The sequence below is a fragment of the Schistocerca gregaria genome, chromosome 7 (genome assembly GCF_023897955.1).
Source record: "Schistocerca gregaria isolate iqSchGreg1 chromosome 7, iqSchGreg1.2, whole genome shotgun sequence".
NCBI classification, from domain to species: domain Eukaryota; kingdom Metazoa; phylum Arthropoda; class Insecta; order Orthoptera; family Acrididae; genus Schistocerca; species Schistocerca gregaria.
In genome coordinates this window covers 58620797-58637555 of record NC_064926.1, presented here as the reverse complement: position 1 = coordinate 58637555, position 16759 = coordinate 58620797, and the positions used below count along the sequence as shown (strand labels likewise).

Below are 16759 nucleotides of genomic sequence, written 5' to 3'. Positions count from 1 at the left end.
AATCAAAACTAGAGTCAGAGTGTGATACAGGCACTCCTACCTATTCTTCAACAGTTTCCTTGATAGAATGACCAGAGAGAGGTGATAAGAGGCAATTACTCAAACCACACAGCTTCTGAGACAGGCAACTACAACAGGATTAAAAACTTTCATTGAGGAGACATGCTGTATGATGAACTCAAGACAGCTTCTAGGTGGATGACATCAGAAGGAAAAAAATCAAAAGGTACACAGATTTGAATATGTTTGAGAATAGAGAAAATTTGTTGTGAAAGAAATTGAAGTTATAGGAGGGAACAGGAATAATTTAGCATACAAACAGTGAGTATTTACAATAAGAACCTTTCAATCAGTAAAAAATTAAGACTTTACAATACATAGTTGCACACAAGGCTTTACTCGGGCCAAAGTTTGCGTCTTGAACAAATTGGTTACTTAGGAGATACAACTTTTGGAATGAAAGAGCGTCAGGAAGATATTGGGATCTTTAACAGAAATATATTATATATAGCAGACGAGTGAACCAAGAACTGTATTTCCAGACAGAAAGAATGTAGAGCACCATCAGGAAAATAACTGTGTTATTCTGACAGATCTGTAGATTGTATTATGTGTAATTACCACATCAGATGCTGCAGTTGCGTGTGAGCAAGATAATGAAGGTCACTAGCTCCAAGGGGTATACAGCATGAGTTGTAAGAAAGGGATTATTATAATAAAGCTGCACAAGTTTCCAGGATAGCAAGTAAAACTTTCTCTCTTCTCTGGATTAGAATTTAGTTTTGTTTTTTTCCCCTTAATTTTTTTATTTTGTATGATGCAAATTTGTGGAAATTTATTCACAATTTGAAAATAATCATCAGTTCTGTAACTTTTTATGCTGGTATTATCTAGAAATTATTTTGTGTCCTCTGATAGCTTTTCTTAAGACTGTGCTCTACATTTTGTAGGGATCGATGTACCAGAGTTTGGTGCCCGAATATTGTTTCCACGACTGGAGCCTCACAAAATGTCTGTACCCAAAGGTGATTTTGGTAGTTTGGATCCAAATACCCAAGAGCTCTTGAACATGATTGCTGAGCAAGACACATTTACAAGGTAACATTTAGAAATTCTTCATTTGTGTGTTGAACATTTTTTCCCCTTCTCCTCTCCCCAAATGTCTGCTTAAGGTATCAGTTAAGACCAATAAACAAAGTTGATAAAGTATACTGTAATAGTTCCATTTCCTGCAAATACCCACCTCTCCTCTCCCAGGCCCATTAACCATAGAGTACTGTTTTTTATAACACGAGCAGACACGTGCCACACTTTGTACTCGTGTAAGGAACAGCTAATTTTGTGTTACCAAGGTAAACATGTATGAGCAGAATCACAGTTTACACTTAGTTGAACTAAGCAACAATAAAATAAATATACATTACATGAGTTAATTCACTGTTCACTTGAACAATAAGAAAAGAAAACATTTAACAGTGCAGTTGCATCTGATCTCATATACAACTGCCTCATTGTGGGAGTGCCGCTAGCTCAGAATCTGGATCATTTTCTTTGGACAGATTGTAAATTTTTTCTTACCTAGCTCACTGTTTATTCTATATTACTGCTGCTCTGTAATACAACGTATTACTGTGTTAGCTGAAGCAGAGATGAATAAATAGATATGGGCTCACAATTGTAAAACAACAATGAAACAGCACAAAACAATGTTGTTTGTGGTTGGCACACTTTATATACAGGCAGGCCAACTCGATGAATCAAGACTTACTGTAAATTTTGGTTACTGTGCTACGGTCTTGCAAAAGAACTACTGCTCTCTTTACTAAGGAACACTTTTGTTGTAGCATATAGAGTGTAAACTTGGACTTCCTTAGATTTTTTTCTTAGATTTTGTTAGAAATGATCAACTCAGTGGTAGTGAATAAACAACATACTGTAAACGTTTTTTGTGTGTGACGAAAGTGGCAAAGCTCCAATGCAACCTCACCAATACGAGACCATGGCCAAAGACGGCGGAGGGGGGGGGTGTCGTGCAGGGAATGCGGCCCCTCCCCATCACCAAATGAAATTACACACTAAGTTGTTGTGTAGTGAAATTGAAAGATATTTTCATTTCCAGTCATACAAGAAAAAGGGATATGCACTATCAGTAGTCAGCAAGGTCAGCAAAATATTTAAACTATCTATACATCCATACTACAATCGGCTGTTGCCCATCCCTATTTTAGTCAAAACCAATTGTTGGCCTTGCTTGAGCTCGGCTGTTGTTTTGTTAATAAATTTAATTTTTAGTTGAATCTGAGTTTAATGTAAATGCTACCATTTATTATTTGTGCTGTGTGCTGTTGTGATAGTTTCTAATTATGGATAGGTCTGTAACAAGAAAGAAGAGGAACATCGATTTTGATTGACCTGCTAGTATTATGGGGAGTTTAAAATATGTATACACTACTATAATTGCCTAGTTACCTATTTATGGCAGTTTAATGTTAACAATTGATTCATTGTTTGGATGCTGATAAAACTTTGTGGTTGCAATACATCAGTATTTCACAAGGCTGTGGAGTGGTAAATATCACTAAAAATGGCATCAAATTAAAATCAGTGCTTAAAAATGCACTTCAATTTGTTTGTGTCAGCGAAAAATCATGTTGATTAACAAAAATATTGCTAGAAATATTTTATCATCAGTAGCCCAAATGGCAAAATATTGCCAAGACTGGTCACTTGGGCAGTACTCAATTTAAACTAATACATTTGCCTCCCAGGACATTCTTTAATGCAGAAAATGATCTTTCTTTCACAGAATGAGGGGAGGGGGTTGTGGAGAATGTAATCATTACAGGATGACAGCACATTCTATGTTGTTGTTGTTGTTGTTGTTGTTGTTGTTGTCTTCAGTCCTGAGACTGGTTTGATGCAGCTCTCCATGCTACTCTATCCTGTGCAAGCTTCTTCATCTCCCAGTACCTACTGCAACCTACATCCTTCTGAATCTGCTTAGTGTATTCATCTCTTGGTCTCCCTCTACGATTTTTACCCTCCACGCTGCCCTCCAATGCTAAATTTGTGATCCCTTGATGCCTCAAAACATGTCCTACCAACCGATCCCTTCTTCTAGTCAAGTTGTGCCACAAACTTCTCTTCTCCCCAATCCTATTCAATACCTCCTCATTAGTTACGTGATCTACCCATCTAATCTTCAGCATTCTTCTGTAGCACCACATTTTGAAAGCTTCTATTCTCTTCTTGTCCAAACTAATTATCGTCCATGTTTCACTTCCATACATGGCTACACTCCAAACAAATTCTTTCAGAAACGACTTCCTGACACTTAAATCTATACTGGATGTTAACAAATTTCTCTTCTTCAGGAACGCTTTTCTTGCCATTGCCAGTCTACATTTTATATCCTCTCTACTTCGACCATCATCAGTTATTTTACTTCCTAAATAGCAAAACTTCTTTACTACTTTAAGTGTCTCATTTCCTAATCTAATTCCCTCAGCATCACCCGATTTAATTTGACTACATTCCATTATCCTCGTTTTGCTTTTGTTGATGTTCATCTTATATCCTCTTTTCAAGACACTTTCCATTCCATTCAACTGCTCTTCCAAGTCCTTTGCTGTCTCTGACAGAATTACGATGTCATCGGCGAACATCAAAGTTTTTATTTCTTCTCCATGGGTTTTAATATCTACTCCAAATTTTTCTTTTGTTTCCTTTACTGCTTGCTCAATATACAGATTGAATAACATCGGGGAGAGACTACAACCCTGTCTCACTCCCTTCCCAACCACTGCTTCCCTTTCATGCCCCTCGACTCTTATAACTACCATCTGGTTTCTGTACAAATTGTAAATAGCCTTTCGCTCCCTGTATTTTACCCCTGCCAACTTTAGAATTGGAAAGAGAGTATTCCAGTCAACACTGTCAAAAGCTTTCTCTAAGTCTACAAATGCTAGAAATGTAGGTTTGCCTTTTCTTAATCTTTCTTCTAAGATAAGTCGTAAGGTCAGTATTGCCTCACGTGTTCCAACATTTCTACGGAATCCAAACTGATCCTCCCCGAGGTCCGTATCTACCAGTTTTTCCATTCGTCTGTAAAGAATTCGCGTTAGTATTTTGCAGCTGTGACTTATTAAACTGATAGTTTGGTTATTTTCACATCTGTCAGCGCCTGCTTTCTTTGGGATTGGAATTATTATATTCTTCTTGAAGTCTGAGGGTGTTTCACCTGTCTCATACATCTTGCTCACCAGCTGGTAGAGTTTTGTCATGACTGGCTCTCCCAAGGCTGTCAGTAGTTCTAATGGAATGTTGTCTACTCCGGGGGCCTTGTTTCGACTCAGGTCTTTCAGTGCTCTGTCAAACTCTTCACGCAGTATCTTACCTCCCATTTCGTCTTCATCTACATCCTCTTCCATTTCCATAATATTGTCCTCAAGTACATTGCCCTTGTATAAACCTTCTATATACTCCTTCCACGTTTCTGCCTTCCCTTCTTTGCTTAGAACTGGGTTGCCATCTGAGCTCTTGATATTCATACACGTGGTTCTCTTCTCTCCAAAGGTCTCTTTAATTTTCCTGTAGGCAGTATCTATCTTACCCCTAGTGAGATAAGCTTCTACATCCTTACATTTGTCCTCTAGCCATCCCTGCTTAGCCATTTTGCACTTCCTGTCGATCTCATTTTTGAGACGTTTGTATTCCTTTTTGCCTGCTTCATTTACTGCATTTTTATATTTTCTCCTTTCATCAATTAAATTCAATATTTCTTCTGTTACCCAAGGATTTCTAGCAACCCTCGTCTTTTTACCTACTTTATCCTCTGCTGCCTTCACTACTTCATCCCTCAGAGCTACCCATTCTTCTTCAACTGTGTTTCTTTCCCCCATTGCTGCCAATTGTTCCCTCATGCTCTCCTTGAAACGCTGTACAACCTCTGGTTGTTTCAGCTTATCCAGATCCCATGTCCTTAAATTCCCACCTTTTTGCAGTTTCTTCAGTTTTAACCTACAGGTCATAACCAATAGATTGTGGTCAGAGTCCACATCTGCCCCTGGAAATGTCCTACAATTTAAAACCTGATTCCTAAATCTCTGTCTTACCATTATATAATCTATCTGATACCTTTTAGTATCTCCAGGATTCTTCCATGTATACAACCTTCTTTTATGATTCTTGAACCAAGTGTTAGCTATGATTAAGTTATGCTCTGTGCAAAATTCTACCAGACGGCTTCCTCTTTCATTTCTTAGCCCCAATCCATAAACACCTACTATGTTTCCTTCTCTCCCTTTTCCTACTGACTAATTCCAGTCACCCATGACTATTAAATTTTCGTCTTCCTTCACTACCTGAATAATTTCTTTTATCTCATCATACATTTCATCAATTTCTTCATCATCTGCAGAGCTAGTTGGCATATAAACTTGTACTACTGTAGTAGGCATTGGCTTTGTGTCTATCTTGGCCACAATAATGCGTTCACTATGCTGTTTGTAGTAGCTTATCCGCACTCCTATTTTTTTATTCATTATTAAACCTACTCCTGCATTACCCCTATTTGATTTTGTATTTATAACCCTGTAGTCACCTGACCAAAAGTCTTGTTCCTTCTGCCACCGAACTTCACTAATTCCCACTATATCCAACTTTAACCTATCCATTTCCCTTTTTAAATTTTCTAACCTACCTGCCCGATTAAGGGATCTGACATTCCACGCTCCGATCCGTAGAACGCCAGTTTTCTTTCTCCTGATAACGACGTCCTCCTGAGTAGTCCCCGCCCGGAGATCCGAATGGGGGACTATTTTACCTCCGGAATATTTTACCCAAGAGGACATCATCATTTAATCATACAGTAAAGCTGCATGTCCTCGGGAAAAATTACGGCTGTAGTTTCCCCTTGCTTTCAGCCGTTCGCAGTACCAGCACAGCAAGGCCGTTTTGGTTAATGTTGCAAGGCCAGATCAGTCAATCATCCAGACTGTTGCCCCTGCAACTACTGAAAAGGCTGCTGCCCCTCTTCAGGAACCACACGTTTGTCTGGCCTCTCAACAGATACCCCTCCGTTGTGGTTGCACCTACGGTACGGCCATCTGTATCGCTGAGGCACGCAAGCCTCCCCACCAACGGCAAGGTCCATGGTTCATGGGGGGGACACGTTCTATACTGAGTGCATTTCTAAAACATTTTTTCCAGTGGGTTGTTTGAATTGATCTGAGCTGATTGCACTCTGCCTCCCCCTTTCATCCAGAATCTACTTACACTTTATTAATATTCTAATAAGTGAAGCCGACATGCAATGTCAGAATTTAATCTTTTGTTGTCACGCTTTTTATATTAAAACAATGTACAATAACCAGGTTTTCCAAATTCTCAACTGACTTGGAGTAGATTTGTTTGTTGGGCTGCTGAGCTAGCAATCCCTGGATTCTGGAGGCGAGGTGGTTTGAATCCACCCACCAGCAACCTAGAAAATGGTTTTCAGTGGTTTGCCATTCTCAATTTAGGCAAAAGCCAGAGTTGGTCCCTTACTATAGCTCACGGCCAATTCCTTCTGGACGCTTTGCTTTCCTGAAAGATTGCAATTCCCTTAAAGATGCAGCCCCTCTCCTAGAAAGAAAAGAGCTGCATCGTAGGCGAGTCGCCCATCTCTCTGAACACACTCGGCTCTAAACGCTGTATGATAAATAATAATCCAAATTCTCCTCATATAGGCTCATGGATTTATCTGCTGGGACATTCTCTAATGCTGAAAGTTATCGTCCTTGTATTGAAAATAGTAAGAGATTCATATTTAAATGAGGATTTTGGGAAAGAGTAAGGTTGAATAATCCCGGATCCTTTGCCTTTTCACCACCAAAAATTGTTCTAGCTTCTCTATTGAGCAGAGTTCTGTTTATTCCTAAAGCACTGTCGGTAATAAGCTTAGTCCATTCCCAATCATTTCCTCAGCTTAAATCTGGACTGAAACAAGGATAATTTAAATTTGCCAAAATACAGCACTCCTAAGTAACAAGTTTATATCTCTGCTTGATGAAATCTCTGAGATCATTTTAGGATAACATTTTTTATCATTCTCTATCTAAATGAAGAATGTGAGTCTTTCAAAGGTGTTAACCCCTTTGAACGGATCCTGGCTACATCCTTGAACAAAATGTAGAAATGTTTTGAGCTACAGCAGGGATGAAGACAGTTATGTGTAAACTCATATTGCTCCTATTTTGACAGCAATCACCACTGTTACATACAATCTTTTAGTTTCACAAATTTCCATCATCATTAATAGTTCTTTTGTGTCAGATCTTGCACATTACTTTTTGAGTACAGTGTAGCAAACTCATCATTTTCTGTGGATTTTAATGGAAATTGTCAAACGATAAGGTCAGTTCTCTCTCTCTCTCTCTCTCTCTCTCTCTCTCTCTCTCTCTCTCATACTGAAATAGTAAACATCATTGTAGACACACGATATAAGGCTGATAAGGCTGTGTGGCCAGCTGCCCATGTGATTATTTGTACTCATAAGCAAACAGATGAGTGAATGGTTGATTAGACTGCAGTTCATTGCAGTTCATTCTAGCCAATAGACATGTATTCTGAGAATGGGTCTGTGGTGCTGTTTGAGAAGGAGTTATTTCCACATTTTGTAACTCAGGCTAAGGTTTTGGGATAAAGTTTCATTGTGGAAACTATTACAAGCATCTTACACTGATGTCTGCACTACATTTCAAGCTTCTGTGAAAGATTGCCAGTCTTGGAGGTTTTTTATTCATTTAAATTTGGCATGCTTTTTTTCATTGTTTCTGCAACAGTGTTCTGACCCATTTTGTTACCAAGGGGGATCAGCTCCATTGTTTGTTAATTTATTTGTTATAAATCTCTCAAGTGCTGTGGATACTATTTCTCTGAATTCAAGCCACATCTGGTTTACACTTTCCTTGTTCATTTGGAAGGAGTGGAGATGGTCTCTTAGAAAGGTGACAAGTGAATTTGTATGGGGGTACAGTATTCAGTCTTGCTGCAGCAACCCTGTGTTCACTAATCCCTGTACCTGTTTTGATGCTCGTTATTAGCTCAGGAGTATTTGTTGCTAAGAGGTCAAGTGTATTTTCACAACTGTTTACTATTTTTGTGGGCTCGTGAACTAACTGCTCAAAATAATTTTCGGAGAATGCATTTAGTACAATTTCAGAAGATGTCTCATACATACCTTTAGATTTAATCATGTATTTTTGCCAACATATCAACCATGAACTATAAGTGTATGGCTTGGATATTTGTTTGCAATGAAGCTCAAGCTTTCTTTGAAACTTTCATCAATTGTATCATCAAAGTTGGGAAGTAAGTAAAAGGATCCAAATATTTTATTCCAGTTGCCAGGAATGAACTCTGTCTGTATTAACAGGAACTATGTGATTCAATTTTGCTACAAGGTAAACTACTTCTAACAGCAACAAATGCACCCCTGCCAACTATGGTCAGCCTATCCTAGTGCTCTTTGCAAAAACTTCATCTGAGATTATCACCGGCTTTATCCTGCTTTCATTGCCTGTAACTATTTGAGCATCAGTGCTTTCTATTAGCACTTGGAGTTCTGGTACTTTCCCAACAAATCTATAACAATTTACAACTGTTATACCAAAGATTCCCTTCTTGTAGAAGGGCATGACCTGTACTTCCTTTCAACTATTAGGCACCTTTTTTGTTGAAGGGATCTATGCTATATTATGGTTAAAAGTGGGGATAACTCAGACACAAATTTAGTATATGATCTGATAGGAATTCTGTTGGACCCTGAAGATTCATTAAATTTTAGTGATTTCCACTGTATCTCAACATCACTAACACTAATACACACATCAATCACCTTTGGTGTGGTGTGGGGCAATAGTCCTGAATTTTCGTTTGTAAAGGAATGTTTGAAAATTGAGTTAAGCATTTTTGCTTTTTCTTTGCTACCCTAAATTCCAGTTCCTGTCTTATCCATGAGTGTCTGGATGATAACTTATGTAACACCAACAGCTTTTACATTTGACCATACAGTAGTCATTGGAGTCTTCATGCATTGTACTCTTGACAGTCAAGTGCTTTTCATTCAGCATCTCTCTATTATCGCCCTGTCTTTTGTTTTACACATATTATGCAGCAGTCTATTACTTTAGCAGTCTCTTTACATTGACGTTATACTGTGGAATGTCTCTCCCAGTATGAACATTTGCACTGGATACAGCTATATCAAGTGCATAGTCAACTATTGTTTTAAACTTCAGCCACAGTTCTACACGTTCCTCTCCAGAGCTAAATGTGTTGTTCCTCATTTAGCCATGACAATACCACCTCTTTATCTAATTTGCTGAATGTATATAAATCCTTACACTTCGTTTAGTTGCCTTATGTACTTTGGTAAGCATTGTTACTAAAACTGCTTAGTGGTCACTGATACTGGTTTCAAAGTGGACATCCTCAAAGTTATCAGGTCTATTTGTTTCCATTAGGTCTAATATACTTACATCATGACTGGGCATTTGAACTATTTGTTCTAGGTAGTGTTCAAGGAATGTATTAGTTATGTTTTGTAGGATGTGTTGTCACACCCACCACTTATGAAATTGTAATATTATCATTTTATTGTGGGGTGGTTAAAAATCTCCTCCTCCAGTAATAATTTGATTGGTGAAACATTCATATTAGTGGACTGCTGTTTTCACTAATGTTTTCGGTTACATTTGTAGGTGAATCTGGTAATCGATAGAGGATTCAAATATAAGTTTGTGCCTGTAATTGATACTGAATCTTAACCATCTATCTTACATGTGACATCAGTTTCTGTTTCAGTGGATTTGTGTGTCCTGTTCACTGCGACAAATACATCACATGAATTTCCCAGAAGCCTGTCCTGTCGATATACACTTCAATTTTCCCCAGATGTCTCACTGCTATCAATCTCTGGCTTTAACCACCCTTTTGTGTTGTCTAGTGTAAGGCGAACAGCACAGCTTTTTAGGAGTACTTCAAACTGTAGCACTTTGTTGTCAGTTAATCGCTAGGATTTTAATACTCTTACCTGTAAGGGACACTGTCAGCTACCCGAGGAGGAGCCTTGGATGGGTAGTGCACAAATGACCTTAAAGCATTCTTGACCCTATGACACAAGTCTAGAAAATAGAGGCCTAGCTTGTCACAGAACCTTCAAAGTCTATGGTTCAAGCCTTCCAATACACTTGAGCCAAGGGGCCACAATTGATTCAGAGCACAATGCTACAGATTGTAAGCTTCATGAAACACTGTTAGTAAAGCAATCTTCTCAACCTTCTCTGTAAGGCACTGGAATGATCAAACATGACTTTGAACTCTGATTACAGGCATTGTTTTCTTCAGTGTGTACTACAACCAGCAGTTATTTGCACCCTCTTCCCTCGGTGACTGCTGGAACAGCCCCTTCAACATATTGAATGAGCCCACCATCACACATGCACACTGAGTGCACCTTGTGTTCCTTCCAATCCCTTGCTGCCATCGCCTTAAGGTGCTTTGTTATTCATCATACACCTGAACTGTGAGCAATAACAGACCACAAGCTATAAGTGTTTTCCACCTTTTGACATGACACACAGCATGTTTCCCAACAAATAAAATGAGCCTCATTCGCTCAATTTGTTTAAGTGGAAGACAGTGCTTGGGTCTTGCTGGTTATGTGGATGGATGTAGCACCTTGAATTCTCCCTGGTTCCCCCCTCCCCCCCCCCTCCCCCCCCTCTCCCTTGTACAGCACAACCAGCCTTACCACTGAAACATCATCACAGTCAAGTAATAAGAAGTGAAAGATCATGTATTTCCTGTACATATGACTGAGAATCACAGTCACCAATTTACTATGAAATATGTTATGCACTATATTCACAACTTTTGCATTTATGTAGTTTCATGACACCTTCTACACTAGCATGCCAAATATGAACAAAGTGGTACCAGTATATCTCACAAAAGTGGCGTATATTGTGGAGCACATGTCTCTAAGAGCGGTGGCTAACGATGAAGTTAGCACACCGAAATGTCAGGTATCATGTTTGTGTGAATTATGTTTGAATGAAATTGTGTGTTTGTTTCTACAGCTGAGAATTCATCCAACAGTTTACATTTAATTGTGCCTATCTGTTGCTCAGTGTCTCCCCTACATAGTGTGTCATAATCATTCCCAATTCACATTATTATTCCATCCTGGATTTTTGATTGTATGAGTGAGACTTAAAAAATAACTTTTCTTAACATGTTTACTTTTTGCTGATGAGTCCCTGAGGAGAAAGAGTGAAGGTGAGGTGTCAACTACGCCATTGAAAAGTATGTCTTCAATAGTTGACTGACAATATTTGATGTTACAGTACTCCACTTGTAGAAGTGTGTCGGTGTGGTAAAAAGTGTCTTAATCTGGTGTTTTAGAAATGTCCAAAAAGAGGCAAACTGTAGGCAGAACTATTTAGCCACAGTGAACAGCAGGTGCCTCTATAATGTCCAAATTTAAATAAGTAAGGAAACAAAATATTTTAATTAATAGATTTTGGTGTAATTAGTTTCATGCTTCTTTATCTTTTGTCCATAACTCTTATGAACCTCTTGCGTGCCTTCTGACACCTGTTAACTATTTTCTTCGAATATAACTCTTACCCAGGTGTTAGAGTGGAGATATTAAGTGCAGGAGTTGGCAGACAAAGCAATAAAAGCAAGGGAATGAAGCACAAACTTTTTTTTTTCCTTCCAAAATGATAGATTTTATTAGTTATCCCCGAGGGTAGAGTTTGAGATGGATCACACGTTCCATTCTGACCACTGCATTTGCATATTTGTTGTTTATAATGCAACTGAGTACCCAGAAATGCCCAGGTATATATTTATTCCACTTCTCTATTAGTCCATCTTCTCCTTCCACCTCTCTCTGTCCACCTCCAGCTCCCTCCTCCCCCCTTGTGTCCATCCCCTCCTGTCTCTAATCTCTCTCCAAGTTAATGCCTCTGCCCCAATAGGAGGTTGCTGTTTACTATACCCATAGTATAGTCTGTCTGTAAACTGAAGAGCGAGCAGCGCTTTTGGTGGGGGAAGTGGCCCTTCCCGGAAGAAAGCTGTCACTGGCCTATAGGGGGCACCCAAAATCAATTACCCGTTACCTGTTCAGCTGTGTAGATCGACGTGCAGTGATATACGTTGTTTCTGTTCGGGGATCTTAGTTTCCAGTGTCAGTCAGTTAACTCTGTATACTCACTGATATACTTAGGCATCCGGAAGTGATGGATAATCGCCCTGCATTGCAAGAAAATGTGCAGAATACGAAGAGGAGGTATCTGCGGAGTAACGAGCGTTCAGTCGTCTCTAATGCTGTAACAGCGTGTGTAAGGAGGTGACACAGAAAGAACTGTTTGCTAATTTTACTAGTCCTAATCAAAGGGCTGCAATTTATGGAAACGTCGGCCTTGCCATAATAGGATACATAAGGAAGGAATGCAAAGAATTATTAAGTTTCAACGCAGCCCTTCTAAGGAAACTTCTAACTTTTAGTAGAAACACTAAGTAGGTACAAACCTTAAATTCTACAGATTGACTGCACTATATGGGATTCGTTATACGAATAGCATTAGAGGTACATACAATGGCATGAACAGGCATTCGGTTCTATGTTTGTAGTAGAATTCTCACTTACATTCTTATGTTAGTATTATTTACTCTATAGTGTTGCGTTTCGGAAGAAGCTATCGTATTTTGTATTCCTTATAGTCTTAAAACATTTGTCTAAAAATGAAGGCAGCCGGAACATATCTGTACACGGTGTCGCCACACATTTAAAGTGCGCGCCGGGGTAGGACTGGTACTACATTGTGAAACAGTGTGTAGTAGCGCCTTGAGACGTAGCTGGGTAGGCAGAGTGGGGACTGACTCGCTCGCTCTTCAGTTACCGACAGACTATATTTCTTTCCAGATAGTAAGTAGTATATACATATTTTACATGTATTTAACATATTTCACACACACATTTGTACGTGCAGTTCACCTGTAATGGCAGCAGATTTTGCCATGCAGTTTTGTTTTCACACAGCTCAATTTTTATGTTGTCATATCTCCTGAACTATGTATTTTACAAAGATTTCGTAGTTACATTCAGCAGCATATGTGGATGTTGTCTGCAAAATGTGTTGAGTAGAGTTAGTAGCAAAGAAGTAGTGTATGAACAGTGCAAATGTATTAAGTGATAATTGTTGTTTACTTCCATCATTTTCTGGGGCATGTCAGCAAGAAAACATTTTGTAAAGGTACGGAATTGTGTGTAAAGTCTGTTACAAGTCCCTATGTGTTCTCACTCTCAAATACTAGATGAATAAAGTCTTGGGTATTTGCACATCATGGGCTACTCTTCTTTTTCACTCATACCCTACCCCTTTAATAGGTAGGTGGTTCTTACTTCCATAGTGGTTCCCCCCCCCCCCCCCCCTCCCCCCCCCCCCCCCCCCAGACAGTAAGTGACACATGTACGAAGTTTGTTTGAAATAGGTCCAGTGGGTTAGGAGCAGATGTGGAACATACATACATTTTTATAACATGTATATGTTATACAAAGAAAAATTTAATTATTCTATTGTAGAAGTTATTTCATGCAATCAATTAATCACATACTTGGTTGTTGATGATATACAGAACACCAGTCGAGGAACGTGAAGTGCTGTGGGAGAAGCGTCACTACCTGTACTCAAAACCAAAAGCATTGCCCAAGGTGCTTCTGGCTGCACACAGCTGGGATTGGGCATGTCTGGCAGATTTGCATGCCATGATACATAATTGGGCCAAAATGGACCCCCTGAGTGCTCTGCAGCTACTTTTGCCCTGGTAAGTATAGATACACACACAAAACTTCTTTCCTTATTCTGCTGTTTCTATTCTATTTCCTGCCTATTCCTCCTCTTTCCTCACTTAATCGTGTTTAGTAAAGTAAGTTTCTCAAAGAAATATGAACAGCTTTTGAAGTGTATTTCACTAATACAGTGTGATAAAGATGTAGATTGCAATGACAGTGTGTGTGATGAGGATTTCTCGCTGAAGTGCAGTAAACAATTGTTACTAGCTTAAAATATATGGTAAATTATTGCTTGATTTACAATAACGAGTCAGGTATTTCCAAGAAGTACTGCTGTTATGATTTCCATAGTATGTTTCCCAAAATATGTTACAAGTAATATTTTCTACTGCACCATTGTATAAGACTGACTGATCTAGTTGTCTGGATTCTATTGTGCAGTTTGCAAGGTTTGCAAACACTGTTGGAAATTGTTATTAGCAATTTCCTCTTTTTTTCAGTATCCCACTGCACTAAAAATGCCATGCAGTGTTTTGCAAAAGAACCTGCATATTAGAACAAAAATTTTCAGAGGAGACTGATGCAACTTTGTTTTATTTACAGTACTGTTTTGCAGTATTTAATTTTGTTGGTGTGATGTCACCAATGTTAATGTGGTGAATAGTATAAATATCAATTATACTGATGCCATCATTTGATTACATCAGGATCTTTGGAAAAATAGTTGTGAATAAATGGAGCAGATGATCATATCTTTATTTTTTGTGATGTTCATGGATCAAGTGTATTGTTGTAGATTGTATTCATGATTCCTGAATAATTGACAACAAATTTTACACTTTGAGAGAATAAAAAGAAAACAATAGAATCATTTTTTAAAATCACATTTTAGACCAAATGTAAATGGAGACTTAAATAGGTATGGAGAAATTTTATTGCAAGCAACTTTCTCTTATGTAAATAATAATTAAAAGTATCTTTAAGATTTTCTTACTGATTATTTTAATTACATTAATATTTTGAGTTTAGATAGGATCAAATAGCATTCGGTTTAGGTTTCACGGAGTTGGCTAGATCACCTTGTTCAGAACATTTGCCCTTTGTAGAACTACTGTAATCACAAAAAGTTTTATTTCTAATGTATGGCTTATTTCTTGTTTACCCACAAACAACATAGATTTGTAACTTAGGTGCTGTTGGCAGCACAATCCTGAAACACTATGAACCTGATTTGTAAGAAAGACAAAATATTGGGCATTATATGCAAGAAAATATTCCAGTAGGACAGAGCTCGTAACATACAAGGAATTAATTTTTAAAAGTGCAGTCTATTTCATAAAATATGGAAGACTGTAGATAAACCTCAAAAGTCTGTTGGCCTTCCTTGCAATGAATTACTTTTGATGGTAGTAAATAAGAACTTTAGTTTTTTGTAAGTGCACAAAATTGATAAAATTCCAAAATAAGGAAAATGAAAAGTGCGTTCAGTTGTGAATCTGTGAAGAGCAGAAAAAGTTAATTTCACTTCTCAAATTCAGAGCCTCTGTTGGTTTTCCTTAATACTCTGTTAACATTAAAGTGGTGAAACTAAAATGGACAGTGTTAGATACAAAAGAGGAAGCTTAATTTCAGTCATGACTCACGACAAAATCAGAGGCCGCAGGAGAGATCTGATTTGCAGCGAATTAATTCTGTTGTTAATTATAGGTATATAGTCGTGTCACATAGGTTGATCAAGGGAAATAAATGTGAAGGTGATTTGTGTCATTTTATTGCAACATAAAATGGAAAACTGATCATAATTTCTGAAATGAGTGTGTTATACATAAACTCCCTGTTCCAGCTTCCCAGATACAGAAGTGCGGCGTGTTGCTGTAACGTGGGTGGAAGACATGGGTAGTGATGAATTAGTGGATTTACTGCCACAGTTAGTCCAAGCACTAAAACACGAAACTTGGGAAGCTTCACCGCTCGCACATTTCCTGCTAAAAAGGGCGCTTATTTCACCACGTGTTGCACACCATCTGTATTGGCTTCTCACTCAAACTTTGCCAGGAGAATCACCTCAGGTGAGTAGCCTTTTTAAGTAAACATTTAATCTATGGGGCATAACTGCTTGTCTGCCGATAGCTGTTGTAGCTCTTGGAATTATTAGTTCCTTTGTTGTGAAGGGGCGAGGAATAGATTGAGGCATGGTTAAAAAGGAATGGTTGGTTACTCAGACCACAGAATGATAGGAATACACTGTTGTGGGAATGAAAGAAGACACGTAGGCCAATAATTTATAAATGATTCTCTTGTTGTGTCAGAATTAAACACATGTTCAACTGCAGTCATGCCTTTTACATAAATAATAGCCCAAGCAAATTATTGTTGTGTTTTACACTTACCAAAGACTCGAATTCTTGAATTTTTATATTTTGTGAGTTCATGATCCATTGACAAGGAGTGATTAAAGTTGTGTTTCATGTCAGTGTATTAGAAAAATGTTTATTTAATTGCAGAGTAGTCTTTAAGGTTCTCACTATTAATCAAGTCATTGATTTTGGTACTGGGAAGAAGTAATACTTTTTTTCGCCCGTAGAACACTTCAGAAGCTATTCACTATGATGAGAGGACATTGAGTGAAGCCCGCTATTACCGACGGTTGCAGTTGATGCTTAGAGCACTGATAGCTATTTCTGGCAGTGCCCTGCGGCAGAGATTTTTTTCACAACAGCTGCTTGTAAAAGTAAGTATACAGATAATTTATTTATGAAATGGAATGTCCATCAAAATAGTGCATAAGCCTTCTGCCGAATTTCAATATTAATCAGGTGACATACATTGTTATTTATCATATATTGTGAGTTTGTTGTACACTGTCTTGGTGTTTCTGCCTTTAAAACAGAACTAAGTATACTGTGTGGAATT

The 16759-nt window shown here is 38.2% G+C and overlaps 1 protein-coding gene across 1 annotated transcript in view; it reads left to right on the top strand.

The window, feature by feature from the left end:
- Positions 1-16759, top strand: part of LOC126282227 (phosphatidylinositol 4-phosphate 3-kinase C2 domain-containing subunit alpha) — a 249561-nt gene that overhangs the window by 109536 nt on the left and 123266 nt on the right. The window contains exons 14-17 of the mRNA XM_049981793.1: positions 951-1098; positions 13690-13878; positions 15690-15915; positions 16431-16577. Coding sequence (XP_049837750.1) covers positions 951-1098; positions 13690-13878; positions 15690-15915; positions 16431-16577 — 710 coding nt within the window. The remainder of the gene's footprint in view (positions 1-950; positions 1099-13689; positions 13879-15689; positions 15916-16430; positions 16578-16759) is intronic.